Source organism: Acanthochromis polyacanthus, chromosome 19 (genome assembly GCF_021347895.1).
Source record: "Acanthochromis polyacanthus isolate Apoly-LR-REF ecotype Palm Island chromosome 19, KAUST_Apoly_ChrSc, whole genome shotgun sequence".
NCBI classification, from domain to species: Eukaryota; Metazoa; Chordata; class Actinopteri; family Pomacentridae; genus Acanthochromis; species Acanthochromis polyacanthus.
In genome coordinates this window covers 31370863-31393165 of record NC_067131.1, presented here as the reverse complement: position 1 = coordinate 31393165, position 22303 = coordinate 31370863, and the positions used below count along the sequence as shown (strand labels likewise).

General features: G+C 39.5%; 1 protein-coding gene across 1 annotated transcript in view; it reads right to left on the bottom strand.

Moving 5' to 3' along the window:
- ankfn1 (ankyrin repeat and fibronectin type III domain containing 1) overlaps positions 1-22303 on the bottom strand; it is a 123178-nt gene that overhangs the window by 8823 nt on the left and 92052 nt on the right. Inside the window, exons 14-22 of the mRNA XM_051939134.1 lie at positions 17269-17376; positions 11721-11820; positions 11255-11387; positions 10494-10610; positions 9236-9451; positions 8239-8405; positions 6478-6649; positions 4981-5149; positions 1920-2086 (exon numbers count right to left, since the gene is read on the bottom strand). Coding sequence (XP_051795094.1) covers positions 1920-2086; positions 4981-5149; positions 6478-6649; positions 8239-8405; positions 9236-9451; positions 10494-10610; positions 11255-11387; positions 11721-11820; positions 17269-17376 — 1349 coding nt within the window. The remainder of the gene's footprint in view (positions 1-1919; positions 2087-4980; positions 5150-6477; positions 6650-8238; positions 8406-9235; positions 9452-10493; positions 10611-11254; positions 11388-11720; positions 11821-17268; positions 17377-22303) is intronic.

Below are 22303 nucleotides of genomic sequence, written 5' to 3'. Positions count from 1 at the left end.
AACTGAAGCGAGGACAAGTGTCAGGGGAAAAAATACCACGATCAGAGGACGTGGAGGTTTGTGTGTCTGTGTGGACGGATTCAGTCTGAAGACATCATGGAGAGGACATGCTGGTCGGTCCTCATGAAGTCTGTCCAGAAGGGCCACATTTTACACAAATACATGTGTTAGCTGCATAAATATCTGCAATTTTGACCATCATTCTTTTATTTCAAAGCTGTATTTTTAGAGTGTCCAAAACGTCCCTTTTCCACAAACATGAAAAGTTGTCTGGCATCTCAAAAGTATCTTCACACCCAATAAAGCGTCATTTTGCTATTTAAATGTTCATCTCTTCCAGAAGTATTCTTGATATTTGAAAAAAACTGCATTTTTCAGAAATGACCTCATATCTCTAAAGTGTCTGTGATGTCATTTCCTCATCCAAAATGCCCTTTTCCAGAAATGTCTCTGCTTTTTTTAGATCTGTATTTTTGTCCTCATATCTCCAGATGGTCCACCGATCTCAACAGTGAGTAAGAATATCTCCACTTTTGATAATTATCCTAATATCTCCAAAGTGTCTCTGCATGTCAGAGATGTCTGTCATGTCCCCATCCAAAATGTCCTCTTTTTCCAGAAATGTGCTTTTTATTATCTAAAGTGTTTTTACGTCAAAAAATTATTCACATATCTCTGTTGTGTGTCTCTGAGCAGGAATCTCCATGTTTTCCTCTCAGGCTGTCGACATTCTTTCCAGTCGAGTCATCCAGCTGTCAGTCTGTGTGTGTGTGTGTGTGTGTGTGTGTGTGTGTGTGTGTGTGTGTGTGTGTGTGTGTGTGTGTGTGTGTGTGTGTGTGTGTTTGTTGTGTGTCCTCAGAGCTTTGGAGGGTTCAGGTTTAATGAAAGTCCTCAAAAGATACAAACATCAGTGTATGTCAGACTGTGGAACACACACACACACACACACACACACACACACACACACACACACACACACACACACACACACACACACACACACACACACACACACACACACACAGTTATCAGATATTCAAGTTTCAGACTGTCCTTGAATGCATCATCTGTGACAAAGTTCTATCAGGAAAATTGGGATATTTCATCAAAATCATTTTATTCTACAGGTTTTTTTTTTTTTTTTTACAAATTCTACAAAAAGTTTCCACAGAGCAGAGAGGAGACAACAACAAATGATCAAAATGTGACAAAAATGACAAAAACAAGACAAATAAGCTGCAAAATGTGCAAACTATGACCACAAACAGACAAAAATGACCAAAAAGAAACCAGAAGTGACCTCATTGGGACAAAATATGAAAAAAGACACAAAAACCCCCCAAAAAAGACAAAAAAGACTGAATGTAAATGACTCAAATTATCCCAAAATACAAAAACTGCACAAAAATTACTCTAAATTTGTCAGAAATTATTCAAAAATGTCAGAAATGACAGAAATCTGGCCAAATGTCTAAGATTGTCTTAAATGTCTCTGCAGTTGTCTAAAACAAACTTGAAATTTGTCAAAACTACTCAGAATGTATCTAAAGTTACTTAAATATCACCCAAAATGACAGAAATTTGCTCAGAATTTACTCAGAAATGATCTCAAACGTCTCAGAAATGGTCTAAAATGACTTAAACCGTCCTAAACAAAGTTGAAACTTGTCTGAAATGACAAAAGTTGTCCAAAATGATGACTAAATAAAGTCAGCATGGCTCAGAAACAGTGAACAGAGGAGCAGATTGTTGGAGATCCATCCAGCATGGAGGAACATCTTCTACTCATGATGAGGGCAGAGCGAACACACCGGGTTCTGGCTGATAAATATCGTCAGTTTGGTGATTTTCTTCACCAGAAAACGTCTTTAGACAGGTTTGTGTGTGTGCTGAGGTGAAGCTGTGCAGGTGCGTCTCACCTGGATGTAGTCCAGGATCAGCTGGTGTCTCTGCTTGGCCGTGGTCACCTCTCCGTCGGTGATGGCCTCCCTCAAGGCCTGCTGGGTAATCAGGGCGTCCAGGTCCAGGACAGAGGAGAGACGACAGTACAGGCTGATGAACTTCTCCTTGTAGCTGCAGAAGTGGACTGAAGAAGAGAAGAAACACCGAGATCAACACCGAGAACCGACCTTAAGACCTACTCTGGAGATCCTAAAGACTGTCTGTAGATTCTCAGTGTGGTAGTCGTAGGAGCATCAGGAGAAACCAACTGGACTTCTCTGGTAGCTTCTGGAAGACCTTTTGTCCAACAACTCTAAAGACTTTCTATTAACCAGGTGAGTCCGTCTGCAGGTAAACACATCTCTGAGGAAGTCTGATAAATATTGTTCCACTCACTTCCTGTTTCCTTTAAATCATTTCAGACCATTGGAGTCATTTTGAACAAATCTGAGTATTTTCAGAGCAGTTGTCAGTCGTTCTGGACGTATTTTGAGCAGTTTTGGACAAGTTTCAATTTTTTAGGACAATTGCTGAGACATTTAATGTTTGTGTCATTTGGCCACATTTCATTGGTCATTTCAGTCATTTTGGACTTACTTTGGATAATTTCAGTTATTCTGGACGAGTTTCACGTCAGTTTGGACAGGTTTCAGTTTATTTTGCACAGAATGTTTGGACAGGTTTTAAGTTACTTTGGACAACAGTGAGCAGTTCAAGTAATAGTTGACCAATGGCAAGTCATTTCTGAGACATTTAGGCTAATTTTTGAGCCATTTTGGAACAACTGTTTGTCATTTTTTACCTGTTCGCAGCTATTTTGGGCCCTTTTCAAGCAAACGTTTTAAATCATTTGGGACAAACTGAGTTATTTTGGATGATTTGACAGGTTTGGAAACTTTTTGTCATTTCACACAAGTTTCAAGTTCTTTTAGACGGATTCTGAGACATTTAGGACAATTTGAAAGTCATTTTGGGCAAATTTCTGTCATTTTTGATGATTTTTGAGTCATTTTGAACACATTTAAACAGTTTTAAACAATTTCATTTTGGCCGAGTTTAAGGTCAGTTTAGACAATTTCTGAGACAAATAGGATCACTTCTGGGTTATTTCTGTCAGCTTTTGCAATTGTTTGCCATGTAGGAGGTTTACGGGGATTTTGGAAAGTTTTGAGTAATTTTGAACAAGTTTAAGTCTTTCTGGTCATTTTTTGGGAGCAGTTTCAAACATCTTAGTCATTTTGGACAGTTTGAGTACTTGTAGACAAGTATTAAACCCTTTTTGGTCATTTTTAAACCCTTTTGGACATATTTTAACATTTTTTGGATACATATGAGTAATTGTGAACAGGTTTTGAGTTGGACAAATGTATGCCAATAAATAGTTTTGTGTTATTCTGAACAGGCCCACGTCATCTGGAGACATTTTGAGCATTGACAAGTTTATCGATTTGGAAAAATCTTAGCTAATTTTGAACATTAGCCACACCTGAAAACAAACCGGTGGATGAATATGTTTGTGATCAGGTCAGACAGACAGTAACCTGGATGCAGATCTGCACTATAAGTTTGATAAATGTCTGTTCCTGGAGGGTAATTTATGCTTCAGTCAGACTGAAAACAAGATGTTTCTACAGCTGCAGGGTGTTTGCTGTCTGCTGTTGGACAATTCAGAGACCCAGCAACTGAATTATAACAGAAAGCTCCGTTAACACACTCTGAGTCGTCCTCACGTTCTCTGATCATCACAGGAACACCATGGAGGGAAACAACTTCTGGACGTGAGAACACAAAGTCTGGACGCTCCAAGAAGATGTGAAAACAGCCAACAAGAAAAAACATGGAGAGGAGTGTTTGTGTGTGGGGTCAGTACAGAGAGTACATCTGTAAACAGCATTAAAACGACGATATTTACTAACTTTAAACACAGATTTTATGAATTAGACGTGTGCAGGTGAATCAGTCAACAACTATATAGATCTCTGATGCAGTTAGATGAATGTCTGGTCCAAGAGACTAGAGAGGGAGGCCACCAAGACTCCTATGACTCCTCTGAAGGAGTTCCATCTTCAGACTGTTCATCCAACAACTGTTGTCTGTTATTCACCAGTCAAAGCTTCATGGAGACAAAGAGAAAGACTCTGATGGAAAAAGCTCCAATTAAATCTGGACTAGAGTTCACTAGAAGACATGTGGAGACTCTGAAGACACCTGGAAGAAGGTTCTTTGGTCTGAGGAGACCAGGATGGAGCTTTATGTCCATCAGACTAGATGATATGTTTGATGGACACCAAACACTGAACACCACAGACACACCATCCCCACTGAGAAGCACGGTGGAGGCAGCATCATGATGTGAAGCACGGTGGAGGCAGCATCATGACGTGAAGCATGGTGGAGGCAGCATCATGACGTGAAGCACGGTGGAGGCAGCATCATGACGTGAAGCATGGTGGAGGCAGCATCATGATGTGAAGCACGGTGGAGGCAGCATCATGATGTGAAGCACGGTGGAGGCAGCATCATGACGTGAAGCACGGTGGAGGCAGCATCATGATGTGAAGCATGGTGGAGGCAGCATCATGACGTGAAGCACGGTGGAGGCAGCATCATGACGTGAAGCATGGTGGAGGCAGCATCATGATGTGAAGCATGGTGGAGGCAGCATCATGACGTGAAGCATGGTGGAGGCAGCATCATGATGTGAAGCATGGTGGAGGCAGCATCATGGTGTGAAGCATGGTGGAGGCAGCATCATGATGTGAAGCATGGTGGAGGCAGCATCATGGTGTGAAGCACGGTGGAGGCAGCATCATGACGTGAAGCATGGTGGAGGCAGCATCATGATGTGAAGCATGGTGGAGGCAGCATCATGGTGTGAAGCACAGTGGAGGCAGCATCATGATGTGAAGCATGGTGGAGGCAGCATCATGATGTGAAGCATGGTGGAGGCAGCATCATGGTGTTCCTCAGCAGCAGGTCTGAGTCCTGGTTCTAACTCTGTGTATGAGGTGTGCTTCAGTGTGAGCGTTTTTTTGTTACCGAGTTCGAACATCTGCAGTGGGAGGTGGAGGAATCCTGACAGCGGGCTGTAGGGGTTGGACTGTCCGGGGGCGGAGCAAACATCGTCGGCCGCCGGCAGCAGCAGCAGGAACGAGACGCCGTGACCGAGTTCAACAACCTCCTGACTGTAGAGGCGGAAGTGACGGGCCTGAACACACACACACACACACACACACACACAACACAAAACACACAACACAAAACACACACACAGTTCCTGGTGAATGAACCAAACCTAGACCCGTAAAACTCCACAGTAACAACACTCAGTCATGTTTCATGTTTAACAGGATCCTTTTCATTTCTAACAGCAGCAGGTGAGAGTTTCATAAAACCAGATTTACGTTCGGAGGTCGGCTTTCGTCAAAATGAGGCTGAAAGGGTTTAAATAAATGGAAATAAACTTTAACACTTTTTAAACAACACACGGAACGTAATTTAGAATCTTTTTCACACTCATGAGGTCAAAGAGTGAAAGAACACCATCAGGGGCAATAAAACCTACAGTGATTATTAATCACATCTACACCACAGTGAGTCCGAATAGAGAGAATCAGTTCATGTAAGCTGGACTCAGAGAATCAGAGAAGACTCTCCAACCAACGATTTACCAAGAGAACCAAGACAGAAGGTCTCCAGAAGCAGAACCTTAAAGCTCCACTCATCACATGGACAAAGAAAAGGTTCTAGAGGAAAGTTCTGAGGTCAGATGGAACAAGAACTGAAGGTGAGGCCTTTAACCCAAGAACACCAAACTTACCACCAAGCATGGAGGTGGCAGTATCATGTTCTGGGGAACTGGAGTTTTGCACAAAGTAAATGGAATAATGAAGAAGGAGAATCACCTCCAAGTTCTTCAGGAAAACCTAAAACCATCAGCAGAAGGTTGATCTTGGACACAGTTGGATGTTTCAACCAGACAATGAGTCCATGGACCCAGACCCAAAACTTTCAGCATCGGTACTTCTTGGGGTGACCAGTTCTTTTTGGTATTTTTAATTAGCTGTATGTCTCTAGTTTGCATCACAGCTTAATAAATGTTATCACTCGTTTAATGGACATGCTCCACGAGGAAAGGTGAGGCGTCTGAGCCAAAAGCCAATGATGTTTCAACCAGACAATGAGCTTAGACACACATCAGACGTGGTGAAGAAATGGTTCCATCAGGCTGGAATGAAGGTTCTAGAATGAAGGTTCTAGACTGGTCTCCTCAAAGTCCTGACTGAAACCCATCAAGAACCTGAAGAAACAAGTCTGAGTCAGTTAAATTGATAGTATAATGATATCGCCACCTCCATGCTTGACGGTAGTATCATGTCCAGATATCATGTCTATCTATCTATCTATCTATCTATCTATCTATCTATCCATCTATCTAATTGATGAATCCATTATTTCTGGCTGCGGGGGGGACCAGACCACCTGGACCACCTCCATGTTTTTAGAGGACGTATTAACCTATCGGTGTGTGGTTACCTGGTGCAGAGGTAGGTTGACGAGCTTCAGCAGCGCCTTGATGGCCGTCTGCAGCTCATAGTACAGTAAAGGGGCGTGGCTTTCTGCTCGGGGCTCCGCCTCCTCGCTGTCGTCACCGCTGCGTTCCTTCTCACCTGCAGCCGACAGCGTCTGGATCCACTCCCACTCCTCCCTGATCAAAACACATCATCAGAAATACAACGAGGATTTAAAAGGAGTTTATTCAACAATTTACAGGCATTTTTATTGTTTCCTCTGAATCAGACTTGAGTCAGTTCAAGTGATAGCATAATGATACCACCACCTCCATGCTTGACGATAGGTATAGTGTCCAGGAGTCAAAAAAACAAACAAACCAGAAGATTGAAACCAGAAGAACTGAACTGAGGAAGAAATGAACAAATTTAGTCGTCTAATTTTCATGTCATTCCGGTAAAGTTTAAAACACGTTCAGAGGGTTAATGATAAATAGAACTGATGTATTTAACAAAATCTGTAAAGTATAACTGTGGAATACCATTAAACAAACCAATAAACAACATTTCTACAACTTTAACTCTCCATGAAGAACAATAGCAGCTCTCTGTTCTTTTTCTTTCTCTCTTCGGTCTGTCGTTCTTCATCTCCAGTTTCTCCATCAAACTTCTTTTTCTGTCTTTTAGTTTCTCACTTCACGCTCTCCAATCTGTCTGACATTCCTCCCAGAGAGGAAAGATGTTGATACGAACGGTTTCATTCCTCTGAGTTTAGCTCACGTTTCAGCCCACCTGTGTCCTCTTTAACTCCCAGGTTAGGAAACCACCTCTTATTGGTCAGATTGTGTCATGTGACATCAAACATTTCCAGTTTGGCTTTGCATTTACATCATACCGCCTCTGTTAAATCAACACTGGACGTCGAGACAGCAGAAGCAGCAGCAACAACTACTTCACAATTTCACCCCAAAGCTGGGACACAAACCAGCAGAAGCAAGTCAGAAAATGACAAAAAATAGAAAGAAAACGAAAAGAACAAGACACAAAACAACAGAAATGGGGCACAAAACGACCACAAAGACACAAAACTATTCCAAAGAGATTTAAAAACAACAAAATTATGACAAGAAACAGCAGAAACAAGACACAAAACGACCAAAACAAGACAGGAAAAGACCAAAAGAACAACGAAAATGACAGGAACCCCACATTTACCCTCTAACGCTACATTTACTCTCTAAAGCTACATTTACCCTCTAACACTACATTTACCCTCTAAAACTACATTTACCCTCTAAAGCTACATTTACCCTCTAAAACTACATTTACCCTCTAAAGCTACATTTACCCTCTAACACTACATTTACCCTCTAAAACTACATTTACCCTCTAAAGCTACATTTACCCTCTAACGCTACATTTACCCTCTAAAACTACATTTACCCTCTAACGCTACATTTACCCTCTAAAACTACATTTACCCTCTAACGCTACATTTACCCTCAAACACTACATTTACCCTCTAACACTACATTTACCCTCTAACGCTACATTTACCCTCAACGTTACATTTACCTTCTAACACTATATTTACCCTCTAATGCTACATTTACACTAACACTACATTTACCCTCTAACACTATATTTACCCTCTAATGCTACATTTACACTAACACTATATTTACCCTCTAACGCTACATTTGCCCTCTAACGCTACATTTGCCCTCTAACGCTACATTTATCCTGTATTTTACTATCTTCTATCGTCCAGGTGAGGTGAACCTACCTGGACACGTTAGCGTTGTCCCTGATCCGGCTGTGACAGAGCATGTTGGGGGTTCGTTGGGACACCAGGACCTTGATCTGGTCCACGGAGCTGCTGAGCTTCAGGTATCCCAGGTAGAGTCCCGGAGCCAAGCGGTGGGTGCTGCGACGCTGGTAGGCCAGAATGTCCTGCAGGGGGACGACAGGTACAGACAGGTAGGTAAATATCAGATCTTCATCAAGAAATCCTCCAGTTTTATGTTGACGAGCTCAAAACCAAACACGGTGACATCATAGAACATTAAGAAAATATTTTTATAAAACGATGAAAACGAGGAGCACAACAGCAGAAATGAGAAAGAAAAGGACAAAAACTGACCACAAAGAGACAAAACTATGATAAAATAACCAAAACAAGATTCAAACTGACACAGAACTACCCCACGGTGGGTAAAAACGAGCCCACGGTGGGTAAAAACGAGCTCATGGTGGGTACAAATGAGCCCACAGTGGGTAAAAACGAGCTCACGGTGGGTAAAAACGAGTCCATGGTGGGTAAAAAAAGAGCTCACGGTGGGTAAAAACGAGCCCACGGTGGGTACAAACGAGACCACGGTGGGTACAAACAACCCCACGGTGGGTAAAAACAACCCCACGGTGGGTAAAAATGAGCCCACGGTGGGTAATAATGAGGCCACGGTGGGTAAAAACGAGCCCACGGTGGGTACAAGTGAGCCCACAGTGCGTAAAAACGAGCCTACGGTGGGTAAAAACGAGCCCACGGTGGTTAAAAACGAGCCCACGGTGGGTAAAAAAGAGCCCACGGTGGTTAAAAACGAGCCCACGGTGGGTAAAAACGAGCCTACGGTGGGTAAAAACGAGCCCACGGTGGTTAAAAACGAGCCCACGGTGGTTAAAAACGAGCCCACGGTGGTTAAAAACGAGCCCACGGTGGGTAAAAACAACCCCACGGTGGGTAAAAACGAGCCCACGGTGGGTAAAAACGAGCCCACTCCCACCTGGATGGTGATGATGAGGACGTCCAGGGCGTATGGCTCCTCAGGTGTGGACAGACTCTTCCTCTGACTCTGCAGTTTGGTCACCTGCATCCACTTCCCACTGAACAGAGAATGTTGACTCTCCGTGTCTCTGATGGTCACCAGGAGAACGTTCCCATGGCGGTCCTTGATGGGCTCGTAGTGGACCCGGCCCAGGTTGTGGGTTCCTAAGAGGCTCTACAGGAGAACATGAGGTTAATGAATGTTCCTAAGAGGGTCTGTAGGAGAACATGAGGTTAATGAAGGTTCCTAAGAGGGTCTGTAGGAGAACATGAGGTTAATGAAGGTTCCTAAGAGGTTCTGTAGGAGAACATGAGGTTAATGAAGGTTCCTAAGAGGTTCTGTAGGAGAACATGAGGTTAATGAAGGTTCCTAAGAGGGTCTGTAGGAGAACATGAGGTTAATGAAGGTTCCTAAGAGGTTCTGTAGGAGAACATGAGGTTAATGAAGGTTCCTAAGAGGTTCTGTAGGAGAACATGAGGTTAATGAATGTTCCTAAGAGGTTCTGTAGGAGAACATGAGGTTAATGAAGGTTCCTAAGAGGTTCTGTAGGAGAACATGAGGTTAATGAAGGTTCCTAAGAGGTTCTGTAGGAGAACATGAGGTTAATGAAGGTTCCTAAGAGGTTCTGTAGGAGAACATGAGGTTAATGAATGTTCCTAAGAGGGTCTGTAGGAGAACATGAGGTTAATGAAGGTTCCTAAGAGGGTCTGTAGGAGAACATGAGGTTAATGAAGGTTCCTAAGAGGTTCTGTAGGAGAACATGAGGTTAATGAAGGTTCCTAAGAGGTTCTGTAGGAGAACATGAGGTTAATGAAGGTTCCTAAGAGGTTCTGTAGGAGAACATGAGGTTAATGAAGGTTCCTAAGAGGTTCTGTAGGAGAACATGAGGTTAATGAAGGTTCCTAAGAGGTTCTGTAGGAGAACATGAGGTTAATGAAGGTTCCTAGGTTCTCTGATCTTTAGAAGCTGCCTCGTGTTGTCCTCTTGCTAAAACTTTCCAACATTTGAGGCTGATTTTATTGTTGAATGTTTCTGGAAATTATCCCTAAAAAGACATTTTTAAATTCCAGCTGTGAAAAATGTTCTAATTTCAGCCAAATTATTTTACAGAACTCAGTCTTTGGTTCCAGATAACAAACAAATAGACTGAAATGATTCTGCAACATTATTTAACACTGTAACACATTAATAGATGCCTTCTGGTTCTGGTTCTGACCTGTAGCTGTCCGGCTGCCGTCAGCATCTTGTGTCGAGCCTGCAGGGTGGAGGACGAAGACATGGACACGGACATGCTCTGTCTGAGCCACCGGACGTCCTCCCACATACAGGACAGCTGCAGGAAAAACAACACAATAAACAACACAACAAACAACACAATAAACAACAAAATAAACAATAAACAAGATAAAGTTCTTCTGTTTGCAGCTGATCCTTGAGTGGTTTGTGTCTAGAATAAAACCGTCTGAATCCTAAAATCCATAATCAGAGGAATTCAGTTTTTCTTTTTCTATGATTTAAAGACAAAACTCCAAAAAGAGTCCAAAAGCTACCATAAAGGATAAAGGTCTGTCCAAAGTTATTTTAGACTTATCAAAAATGTCTCAGAAATGGTAAAAAAATTCCTCCGAACTTGACTTAAAAGACAAAAACTTGTCCAAAACTAGTCACAACCACTTTACAATGTCTCAAAATGACTTAAAAACACAAATATTTGCTCAAAATTCATTTAAACTTGTCAAAAATGTTTAAAAAATTGTCTACAATGACTCAAAACTTGTCTTTATAGACAAAAATGTGTCCTAAATCTGTCTACAAATGACAAAAGTAGTATTTTATTGAAGTGTTTCTACCACAAAGTATTTGTACCTTGGTGAAGTATTTCTACTACATAAAGTATTTGTACCTTGGTGAAGTATTTCTACTACATAAAGTATTTGTACCTTGGTGAAGTATTTCTACTACATAAGGTATTTGTACCTTGGTGAACCAGAGGAAGTCCTGCATCAGAGAGCTGCTGTAGGAATCATCAACCTCCACAATGGGAATCTGATCTTCAGCTGTGACCAGAAGACTGTCTTTATGGTAGAACACTGCAGCCAGGTAGATCCCCCTGGAGATACAACGGTATGGTCCAACAGGTCCATCACATCCAAAGGTCCACCAGGTCAGACAAGTCCATCAGGGGAGGAGCAGATGTAGATCAGTAAGAAAAAACGTTAATATCTCACAGGTTTTATATATATTCATATTATATTCAGGTTAAAGTTTAAATCTGAGTTCTACAGTTACTCTGTTAGTTACTCTAAATGTTAGTTACTTACTAAGTTACTTTATATATTAGTTACTCAGTTATTTACTCTAAATCTTGATCACTGTAACTGTTTAAACTCTAACTGTATGAAGTGAAGAAGTAAAATCCAGAACATCGTTGTTCTGCACAAACCTCTTCAGTGTTTTCACAAACTTGTTGGAGGAGTTAAAAAGATGCTTTAAACTTCTGGAGACCGACTGCTTCCTGCTGGGATTCTGGAGCTTGGAGGCGTCTGAAGATAAAAAACAGGAAGAAGAAAACTAAAGTCAGCACATTTACACACACATGCTGAAACCTAATGTTGTCTCCTCAGACTTCTGTGGAGGCTCTCAGTCATCCAGGTCCTGATAGAAACCAGCTGGAGGTTCTGGAAGACATATCTGAAACATCTTCCAGAACCTCCAGTTGGTTTCTCCTGGTGCTCCTACAATCTCCTCATCCTGTAGATGTTTTTCTATCTCCAGACTTTTCCTTTCTTCTCTGCTCATCATCTGTAGATGATGTTTCACCATGCTGGATGGATCTCCTACAAATAACTGTCAGACCACCACAGTGGATGCATGGTCCTGACAGCGATGATATGAGGCTTCAATCTTAGAGAATCAATTGGAACCAGGATAGAAAGAAGTTTTGTTTTATTACAGAAAATCATGTTTAGACGTTTTTCTTTGTTTCTAGAGAACTTAAACCTTCTTCAGACTGATTTATCTTCAGGTCAGCGGGGTTAGCTTCTCTCCCACGCTGACTCTGAATCTTATCTCAACTTATTTGCCGTCTCCAGTCTCCTCCGGCCGTCAGCGATGCCAATCTGAAGCCTTTGACTGTCGCTAATTAACCGTCACATAATTATCGTCCAGTAAACAGACTGAAGTAAACAAGCTGCTGGACGGACAGACGCTGAAATAATCCACAGAGAACAGAGGGAAGCTGGTTTCTGACAAATAAAACTGACTCTGGATCAAATCAACCACAAAGTTCATCCTGAAAAATCATCTGGTTCTTCATCTCCAGGAACTTTATTAATGATCAAACCCTTCATACTGGGAATATCTCCAGAGTTCCAGATCCTTGAAGTCCATAGAGGAGAACGTCCCCTGGAAAAGTTCTAGAGTAGACCTTGAACTTTCGTAAAGAGGTAGGTATACTTTTGAACATCTCCTCTATGAAGTAAAGACAGGTGTACTGTAGTATAGAACGTCATAGAGGAGATGTTCAAAAGTATACCTACCTCTTTACGAAAGTTCAAGGTCTACTCTAGAACTTTCTCCAGCTGTCGGTAGGTCTACTCTAGAACTTTCTCCAGGGGACGTTCTCCTTTCCTGCTTCCAGTCTTTAAGTTTAATCTCACTTAAGAACATTCCAGGTCATTGAACTCCATAGAGGAGGCTCCAGATTTATCACTTTTCAATGGACTTTTTCCATCATTTCTGAGCCTCAGAACTTCATCAGTCCAGCAGATAGAACCATGAAATTTAGGAGGAGAAACATCTGAGTTTTGGTAAAAACTGAAACTAAAATATCTAAAAAAAAAGCTTCCAAATAACCACAAAAACAGCTACAAAAAGACACAAAACTACCCTGAAAGATTCAAATACGCCAGGAAAAACACCCAAAATCCCCATAAAAAGTATCAAAATAACCACTAAACAGATGAAATTGCGACAAAAACTCAAATTTGGCACAAAAACTCACAAAATTACCCCAAAAAGAGCTAAAACAACCCTGAAATGCTCAAGTATGTCTGTAAAAACATGGAAAATCACCACATAAACAGCCAAATTTACCACAAAGAGGACCAGAACTACCATAAAACAGGTGAAATTGTGACGACTCAAATTCAGCACAAAAAAAATCAACTAAATAAATAATTTTATAAAAACAAAATCTCGACACAAAGCAAAAACAATACACCAAACAACACAAACGACAAAATGTCAGAAGGGAGATGAAAAATGATGAGCACAAACCTAACCTGCTGAAGTGGAAATGTCTCGATATAACATGGAAATATCTCCTTAAAATGTCAGAATATCTGATAATACATGAAAACATCGTGGAAAAACAAATTATCTCACTACAAAATGGAAATATCTTATTTCAACATGTTAAAATCTTGTTAAAATTGAAAAATACTTTGTTGGTAAAGTGGAAATATCTCATTAGAACATAAAAATAACTCATGATAACAGAAACCTCTCATTATAGGGTAGCAATATCTTGTTTTAACTAAAAAATATGTTGCTATGAAGTGGAGATATCTTGTTATAACATGGAAATATCTCATTTAACTGGAAAATATGCCGTTATATTGTGGAAACATCTCATTCTGACGTTGGTATAGCTTGTTGGAACATGGAAACATCTCAGTTTATCAAAGACTTATCTTGTTAAAATGTGAAAATATGCTGACGTGAAGTGGAAATATCGCACTATAACATGGAAATATCTTGCAAGAAAATGGAAATATCTAATTCTCACATGGAAAAATCTTGTTAAATTTGAAATATATTTTGTCATAATGTGAAAACATGTCATGATAACAGAAACATCTCACTACAGAGTGAAAATACCGTTACAATAGTACAAATATGTTGTCAGAAGAAGAAAATCTCTTGAGATAAATGGAAATATCTAACGCGGAGCACTTGTGACTCACTGATTTTGTTCTGGTGTTTTCAGTTTGTTCTGTCTGATCCTCGGCCTCCATCTGAGGAGCTTTTCTTTGTATCTCTGTCTGAAATCGGTGTTTGCTTGTTGAAAGCTGTAATTACAGCCTGCTGGATCTGGAAGGCTTTTGTCCGATTCTCACTCTGTCGTCTCTGAAATTGGTCTTTTCAGAGTCGCTCTCAGCAAAGCGTCCTGTATTTACAACAGCTCGGTGTTTGTGTGAACTAATGACCACATTTCTTCTGCAGCTGTGTCATCAGACCGAGCAGAAAAAGACCTTTTAGCTTCCCGCCGCCTCCAAACGTTACACAACCTGCAGCGGCCAGTGGAAACACGCCGCCACTGTTTCTGCTGCTAAACAGAGCTGAAAGTGGATAACACGATGAAAGCTCAGCGTCCTGCTCCACAAACACAGAGAAGAGTTTAGCTGGAGCTGATTAATGAGGTTCGGTTCAGCCTCCTGTGAGTTCTGACCTTCGTTTGTGTGGTTTAATCACAGCTCAGGTTTAATTAGCTTAACGACATCAGCCGCTGGATTAAAAAACAGAATCAGGTCGACTAAGAAACACGGAGCAGAAAATGATTTATGCAAGTTGATGCCACACTTTGAAGAAATGGATGACTGTGACATTATATGAGGAAACTGTCATGTTAAAATATGAAACGTTTCAACACGATAACGGGATTGTCATAATATGACAATATTTCATAATAATGTAAGAATATCTCATTAAATTGTCAAAATTTAGAGAACATAATAGACTGAAAATATCATAGAACACAGGAATATTTCAGTATAGAAAAAATACTCAATAACAGGATAAAATCATGTTATGAGATTACAGAGTGAAAATATCTGATTCTAACATTCTATTAACTCATTACCTGAAAATATCTTGTATGACATTAAATCATTTTGTTATACTCTAGAAATATGTTGTTCTAATGTGAAATATCTCATTATATTATAAAAAATATCCTGTTCAAATGTAAAAATATCTCATTAAACTGTAAAAATATCCTGTTTTAATGTGAAAATATCTGATTATAACATTATACTAACTTTGAAGCATTTTGTTATACTCTAGAAATATCTCATTTTAAAGAGAAATATCTCATTTTATGGTGGAAATATACAATTAAAATGTGAGAATCTCTCAGAAGTTGCAAATACAAATGAAAATATAAATACAAGTCAATACTTGTAGGAATGTCTTGTGATCACATAAAATATCTGATTAAAACATGATAAAATCTCAGTAAAAGTAAAAAATATTTTGTGACAACATGAAAATATGTCATGGTTGCATGTAAATTTCTCATTATAATGCAGAAATATGTTGTTTAAGTGAAAGATATGTTGTTATGAAGTGGAAATATCTTGGAAATACGTCATGATTCCAACTAGAAATATCCTGTCATGAGGTAAAATATTTCATTAAAACATGAAAATACCTTGTTATTATGGGAAAGTATGTCACTATAACATGAAAATATGCAAGAATATCTTGGTTTATTGTTGAAATATGTTATACTGTGGAAATATCTCGTTTTGGTTTGTAAACATCCAGTTGGAGCATTGACACATCTGGCTGTAAAATGGAAATATTTTGCTTTAATATTAAACAAATCATAAAGTGAAAATATGTTTTTATAACATGGAAGTATCTCAGTATAGTGTGGAAATATCTTGTTCAAACTTGAGAATATCTTATTACAACATTAAAATATCTAGTGGTAACTAGAAGATATCTCCTTTGACAGCGAAATATCTCATTATAGTACGTTAATATCTCGTTATAATGTCAACAAAATCTCACTATACTGTGAAAATATCTCAAAATGAAAATATCACATCATGACACTGAAATGTTTTGCAATAATGTAAAAATAAAAATCTCTCACAAACAGCATTAAAATATGTCTCTGATGTTGACATAACTCAGTCACCAGACATATCTCGTCATCATGCGAAAATATATAGTTAGACTGAGGAAATATCTTTCTACAGCATGGAAATATCTTGTTCAACATGCAAGTATCTCGTTTTCACCAACACGTAAATAACACATCTATAATGCGTGTTATGAAGTGCTGCAGTATATTGTGAAAATATCTCTATAAAATGCAAATATCTAATTATGAGATAAAATGTTTTGTAATAATAGAAAAATAAAAATTTTCACAAACCAACACATAGCATTAAAATATGTCATAACTGAAATATATGTCTCTATGATGTAGACATATCTCGGTTACCAGACATATCACTATCACATGAAAACATCTCGCTACATTGTGAAAATATATTGTTAGATTGAGGAAATATCTTGTTAAATGTGCAAATATTTTTTTCTAACATGGAAATATGCCATTAAAATGTGAAAATATCTTGTTATAACATGGAAATATCTTGTTCAACATGCAATTATCTCGTTCTAACAAGGAAATATTGCAATATTATGCAAACAATATCTTGTTATACCATGGAAATATCTTGTTCAACATGCCCCTGCCTTGTTCTAACTAGGACATATGCCATTAAAATGTGAAAATATCTTGCTAAGAAATGGAAATATCTTGTCAAATGTGCCACATCTCATTCTGACATGGAACTATGCCATGAAAATGTAAAAAATATCTTGCTAGGAAATGGAAATATCTCTGAAAATGTCTCTGAATGTGAAAATATCTGCTTATAATGGGACATTTGTCTTTACAACATATCTCGCTTTACACGGGAATATGTTACTGTAACATGAAAACATCTTGCTTTCATGTAAAATATGTTATCAGCTGAAAATATCTCACTACAAGATGAAAATAATTTGTAATGTAAACATGGCTCACTGTACTGGTGAAATATGGAGTGAGGGTTTAACGGTTTGGTTCATGCTAGCTGGTTTAATCTCTGGTAATCTCTGCTAAACACTGACCTCCACAGCAGTAGTGGTTTAACAGTTTGGTTCATGCTAGCTGGTTTAATCTCTGGTCATCTCTGCTAAACACTGACCTCCACAGCAGTAGTGGGTGTGGGTGGCTCGGACCTGCTGCAGCAGACGCTCCATGGCCTCGATGTGGCCTCGTCTCCGGGGCTCCTTGCCGTCGGCCTCCCTCCAGTCTGAAAGAACCACAGGCAGCAGGAAAATCAACGTTCGGCTCTTCAGAACTTACGAAAGGCGACTCAGAGAAACCAGCTTTAGTGGGTGATTATTTCATCTCAAACCATCAGAGCTCTTCTGATCGTTTGAAACTTTATCATCAGAAAACAGAAACTGTTAAAATAGTATCTGTCAAATTTTACCTTCATGTTTCAAATACTGTTAGACATTTATTTCTAAAAATCACCTGTTGATGTTTTTTCTCACATTAAATCTGAGTGTTTGAACAACAACATCTGAGGAATTAATAAAGACAAAAAAATGAAGGTTTCTCTGTTATTTAGGATCATTTCACTTATTTAGAATCTGTAATATCAGACAATTAGATCCACTGACCTCTGATTAGGAGTTTTTTATGCTTTAAATCACTCATAATGATTATTTGATGCAGTTGTTTGATATTTTAGGACTCGAAATTCATTTAGAGTGGCACGTGAAGCTAAAAAATGTCTAAAGTTGCTCCAAAATTATGTAGAATTTGTCCAAAATGACCTAAAATGTATCCAAAAATGACTTAAAATGGGTCTAAAATTATTTAAAATTGGTCAAAACATTACTTAAAGTTTGTCCATAATTACATAAAACACGTCCAATATTATTATAACAGACTGACAAAATAACTAAAAAAGGCACAAAATCCGCTGAAATTGATCCAAAATTATGTAGAATTTGTCCAAAATGTATTACAATTTATGTATAATATCCTAAAACTGATACTAAAGTATTTAAATTTGGTCTGAAATGACTTTAACATTTATCTAAAATGATGTAGAGTTTGTCCAGAATAAGTTAAAGCGTGTCCGATATTACTCAAAATATACCTGCAATGGTTAAAAAGGTCCAAAGTGGCATGGAAACGACTTAAATCTACAACAGCTTCCATATTCCATGCCACAGCTTTCATCATTACTGTTATTATTATGAACATCTGAAAGGTTCAGATTCAGTTTCAATGTCCACAAACTAGATTCTAACAGAAAAATCTCAGATTTAAAACGTTTACTGTCGGAACCTGCAGGATGTGGAGCATCTCTGAGCTGTTTTCACGATTTCACTGCCTCTAAAACACACCCACACACTGATAAACACACACTAACCCACACTGACACACGTTGATGAAGACACTCTTCCACTCCTCTCTGAACCAAACTCTCCTCTCAAGGCTGCAGCTCTGAGTGTTGACAATAAAAGGAGTCGTGACGACGGTGAGAACAGAACGCCCGATGATTGACAAGAACCTTCACAAGAACCTTCACAAGAACCTTCAGGAACTAAACGCTGCTCATATGTTGGGAGTTTATTGATCTCTGATGCTGATCAGAAACTCTGGACAATTTTTGAGTCATTTTGAGTCGAACAGATTTATAGTCCTCAAAGTCTGTTTTACTATTTAAAAAGGTCGTCGTTTTGGATCAATTTCACATCATTTTGGATAATTTCTTTGTCGTTTAGGGCAGATTTTGAATCATTTTCGATTAATTTGAGGTTAATTTGGACATTTCAAATCTTTTGTGATTTTGGATGATTTTAAAACCTTTTGGATGTGCAGTATTTCAGTTAAATCTGGACAAATTTTACAGCAGAATAAATCATTTATCATTTTGCACATTGAAAAAATACATTTGGAAACATACAGATTTATAATCCTTAAATTTTTCTGTCATTTGATATGGATCTGGATAATTTGTTTTAATCTATCCATCCATCCATCCATCCATCATCCATCCATTCATCATCCATCCATCCATCCATCCATCCATCCAGCCATTCAGCCATCCATCATCCATCCATCCATCCATCCATCATCCATCATCCATCCATTCATCATCCATCCATCCATCCATTCAGCCATCCATCATCCATCCATCCATCCATCCATCCATCATCCATCCATTCATCATCCATCCATCCATCCATTCATCATCCATCCATCCATCCATTCAGCCATCCATCATCCATCCATCCATCCATCCATCCATCATCCATCATCCATCCATTCATCATCCATCCATCCATCCATTCAGCCATCCATCATCCATCCATTCATCCATCCATCCATCCATCCATCCATCATCCATCATCCGTTTTCTTCCTCTTATCCAAAGTCATTCCTGATGTTTCTCCTCTCAGCAACTCTTTCCAGCTCTTCCTGGAGGATCCTGAGGCGTTCTCAGGCCAGATGAGTTATATAATCCCTCCAGAGGGTTCTGGGTCTACCCCGGGGTCTCCTCCCAGGAGGACGTGTTCAGAAAACCTCCAAAGGAAGTCTCCCTGGAGGATCTGAATCAGATGTCCAAACCAGCTCCACTGGTTCCTTCAGAGGTGAAGGATCAGCAGCTCTACTCTGAGCTCCCTCCAGATGTCTGATCTTCTCCTCCTATCTCTAAGGCTAAGCCCAGACACCCTACAGAGGAACGCTTGGATCCATGATCTCATTCTTTGGGTCACTACCCAGAGCTCATGACCATAGGTGAGGGTTGGAACGTAGATGGACGGTAAACTGAGATCTTCTCCTTGAGGTTCAGCTCCTTCTTCACCACAACGGTTCAGTACAACGCCTTCATTACTGCTGACGCTGCACCAATCCTCCTGTCCATCTCTAGCTCCATTTTCCATCACTTGTGAACAAGATCCTGAGATACTTGAACTCCTTCGTTTAAGGAAACAACTCCCCCCAACCCAGAGGGAACAATCCACTGGTATCCATCAGAGAACCATGACCTCAGACTTGGAGGATCCACATCTCCACTGCTCCACTGCAAACCGCTCCAGTGCTGCTGAAGGTCTAAGGAACCAACAGAACCACATCATCTGCAAAAAGCAGAGATCCTGAGGTCCCCAAACCAAACACTCTCCTCACCCCGGCTGATCCTTCAGATCCATGAAGACCACAAACAGGATCAGAGACCAGGGACAGCCCTGGAGGAGTCCAACACCCATCAGAAACCAGTCTGACTTTGTACCGAGTATGTGGACACAGCTCTCACTTTGGTTGTTCAGGGACTGAAAGGTTCATATCAGAGAACCTGGTACCTCATACTCCTTCAGTACCCCACAGAGACCCTCAGGGGACACAGTAGACCTTCTCCAGGTCCAGATAACTCATGTAGACTGGCAGGTAGAACTCCCATGACCCCCTCAGCAGCTCTGCATGGGTAAAGATCTGATCCACCGTTCCATGACCAGGATGGAATCCACATTGTTCCTCCTGAATCTGAGGTTCTACAATCGGTCAGAGTAGAACCCTACAGTAAACTTTCCTGGGGAGGCTGATAAGTGTGATACCCCGGTAGTTGGAGCACACTCTCTGGTCCACCACCCTGGTCTACCACTCCACAGACACCGTACCTGATGTCCACACCACATTGTAGAGACGTGTCAGCCAAGACAGTCCAACAATGTCCAGAACCTTCAGCATCTCATTGTGGATCTCGTCCACACCTGGAGCCAACAAGGAGCTTCTGAACAACCTCAGAAACGTTGGTCATGGATTTGGACGAAGATTCTCTGAGTCTTCAGGCTCTGTTTTGGCATGTCGGACAAATTTTTAGTCATTGTTGACAATTTACTCATTAATTTGGACTTTTTTGTCATTGTGGACATATTTTAAAATTTTAGATTTTTTTTGTCATTTAGGGCCAATTTTATTCTTTTTTCCCTTATTTTGGACGTTTATTTATTATGTTTATGATTTTTGATGATTAATTTCGGGCAAATTTTACATCAGAAGGAATAATTTGTTACTTTGCACATTTATTTTTTTTGGAAACATACAGGTTTACAGTCCTGAAAGTCTATTTTGTCCATTTTTCTGTCATTTTGGTGTAAAAATGAGATAATTTCATCAAATTTTACATAATTTTGAATATTTTAGTCATTATGGACATATTTAAAAATTTGATAATTTCTTTGTCATTTGGGTCCAATTTTAAGCTTTTTTCCTTTTTTAAGATGTTTATTTTTCATTTTGGACTAATCTTTCATGATTTTGGATGATTTTAAAAATCATTTCAGATGTATTTTGGTTAATTTTGGACAAATTTAAATTTTTTGTTATTAGTGTCTTTGTGGTCGTTTTTTGTATCTTTTTGGTCGTTTTGTGTCTATTTGTGGTTGTTTTGTGTCTCTTTGTAGTTGTTTGTGTCTCTTTGTAGTTGTTTGTGTCTCTTTGTGGTTGTTTTGTGTCTCTTTTAGGTTGTTTTGTGTCTCTTTCTAGTCGTTTTGTGTCTCTTTGTGGTTGTTTTGCGTCTCTTTCTAGTCGTTTTGTGTCTCTGTGGTGGTTTGTGTCTCTGTGGTTGTTTTGTGTCTCTTTGTGGTTGTTTTGTGTCTCTGTGGTTGTTTTGTGTCTCTTTCTAGTCATTTTATGTCTCTTTCTGGTCGTTTTGTGTCTCTGTGGTTGTTTTGTGTCTCTTTCTAGTCATTTTATGTCTCTTTCTGGTCGTTTTGTGTCTCTGTGGTTGTTTCGTGTCTCTTTGTGGTTGTTTTGTGTCTCTTTCTGGTCATTTTGTGTCTCTTTCTAGTCATTTTGTGTCTCTGTGGTCGTTTTGTGTCTCTTTGTGGTTCTTTTGTGTCTCTTTCTAGTCATTTTGTGTCTCTTTGTAGTTCTTTTGTGTCTCTTTGTGGTCGTTTTGTGTCTCTTTGTGGTCGTTTTGTGTCTTTTTAATGAAGCTGAAAAGCAGACGTCGTCTTTTATCAGTAACTCTGTTGGTTTATTCACTGCGTCCATGGAAATGATGATAAATGCTGTTTTATTTCTGCTGCTGTGTAGAAATGCTAATTACTATTTTAGAAAACAGAATCGGGGCAATAATCTGTGAAACAATATTTCTCAAAGCGTATCCAAACCTGGAAACAACTAAAAACAAACGTCAGACTTCATCACGCTGC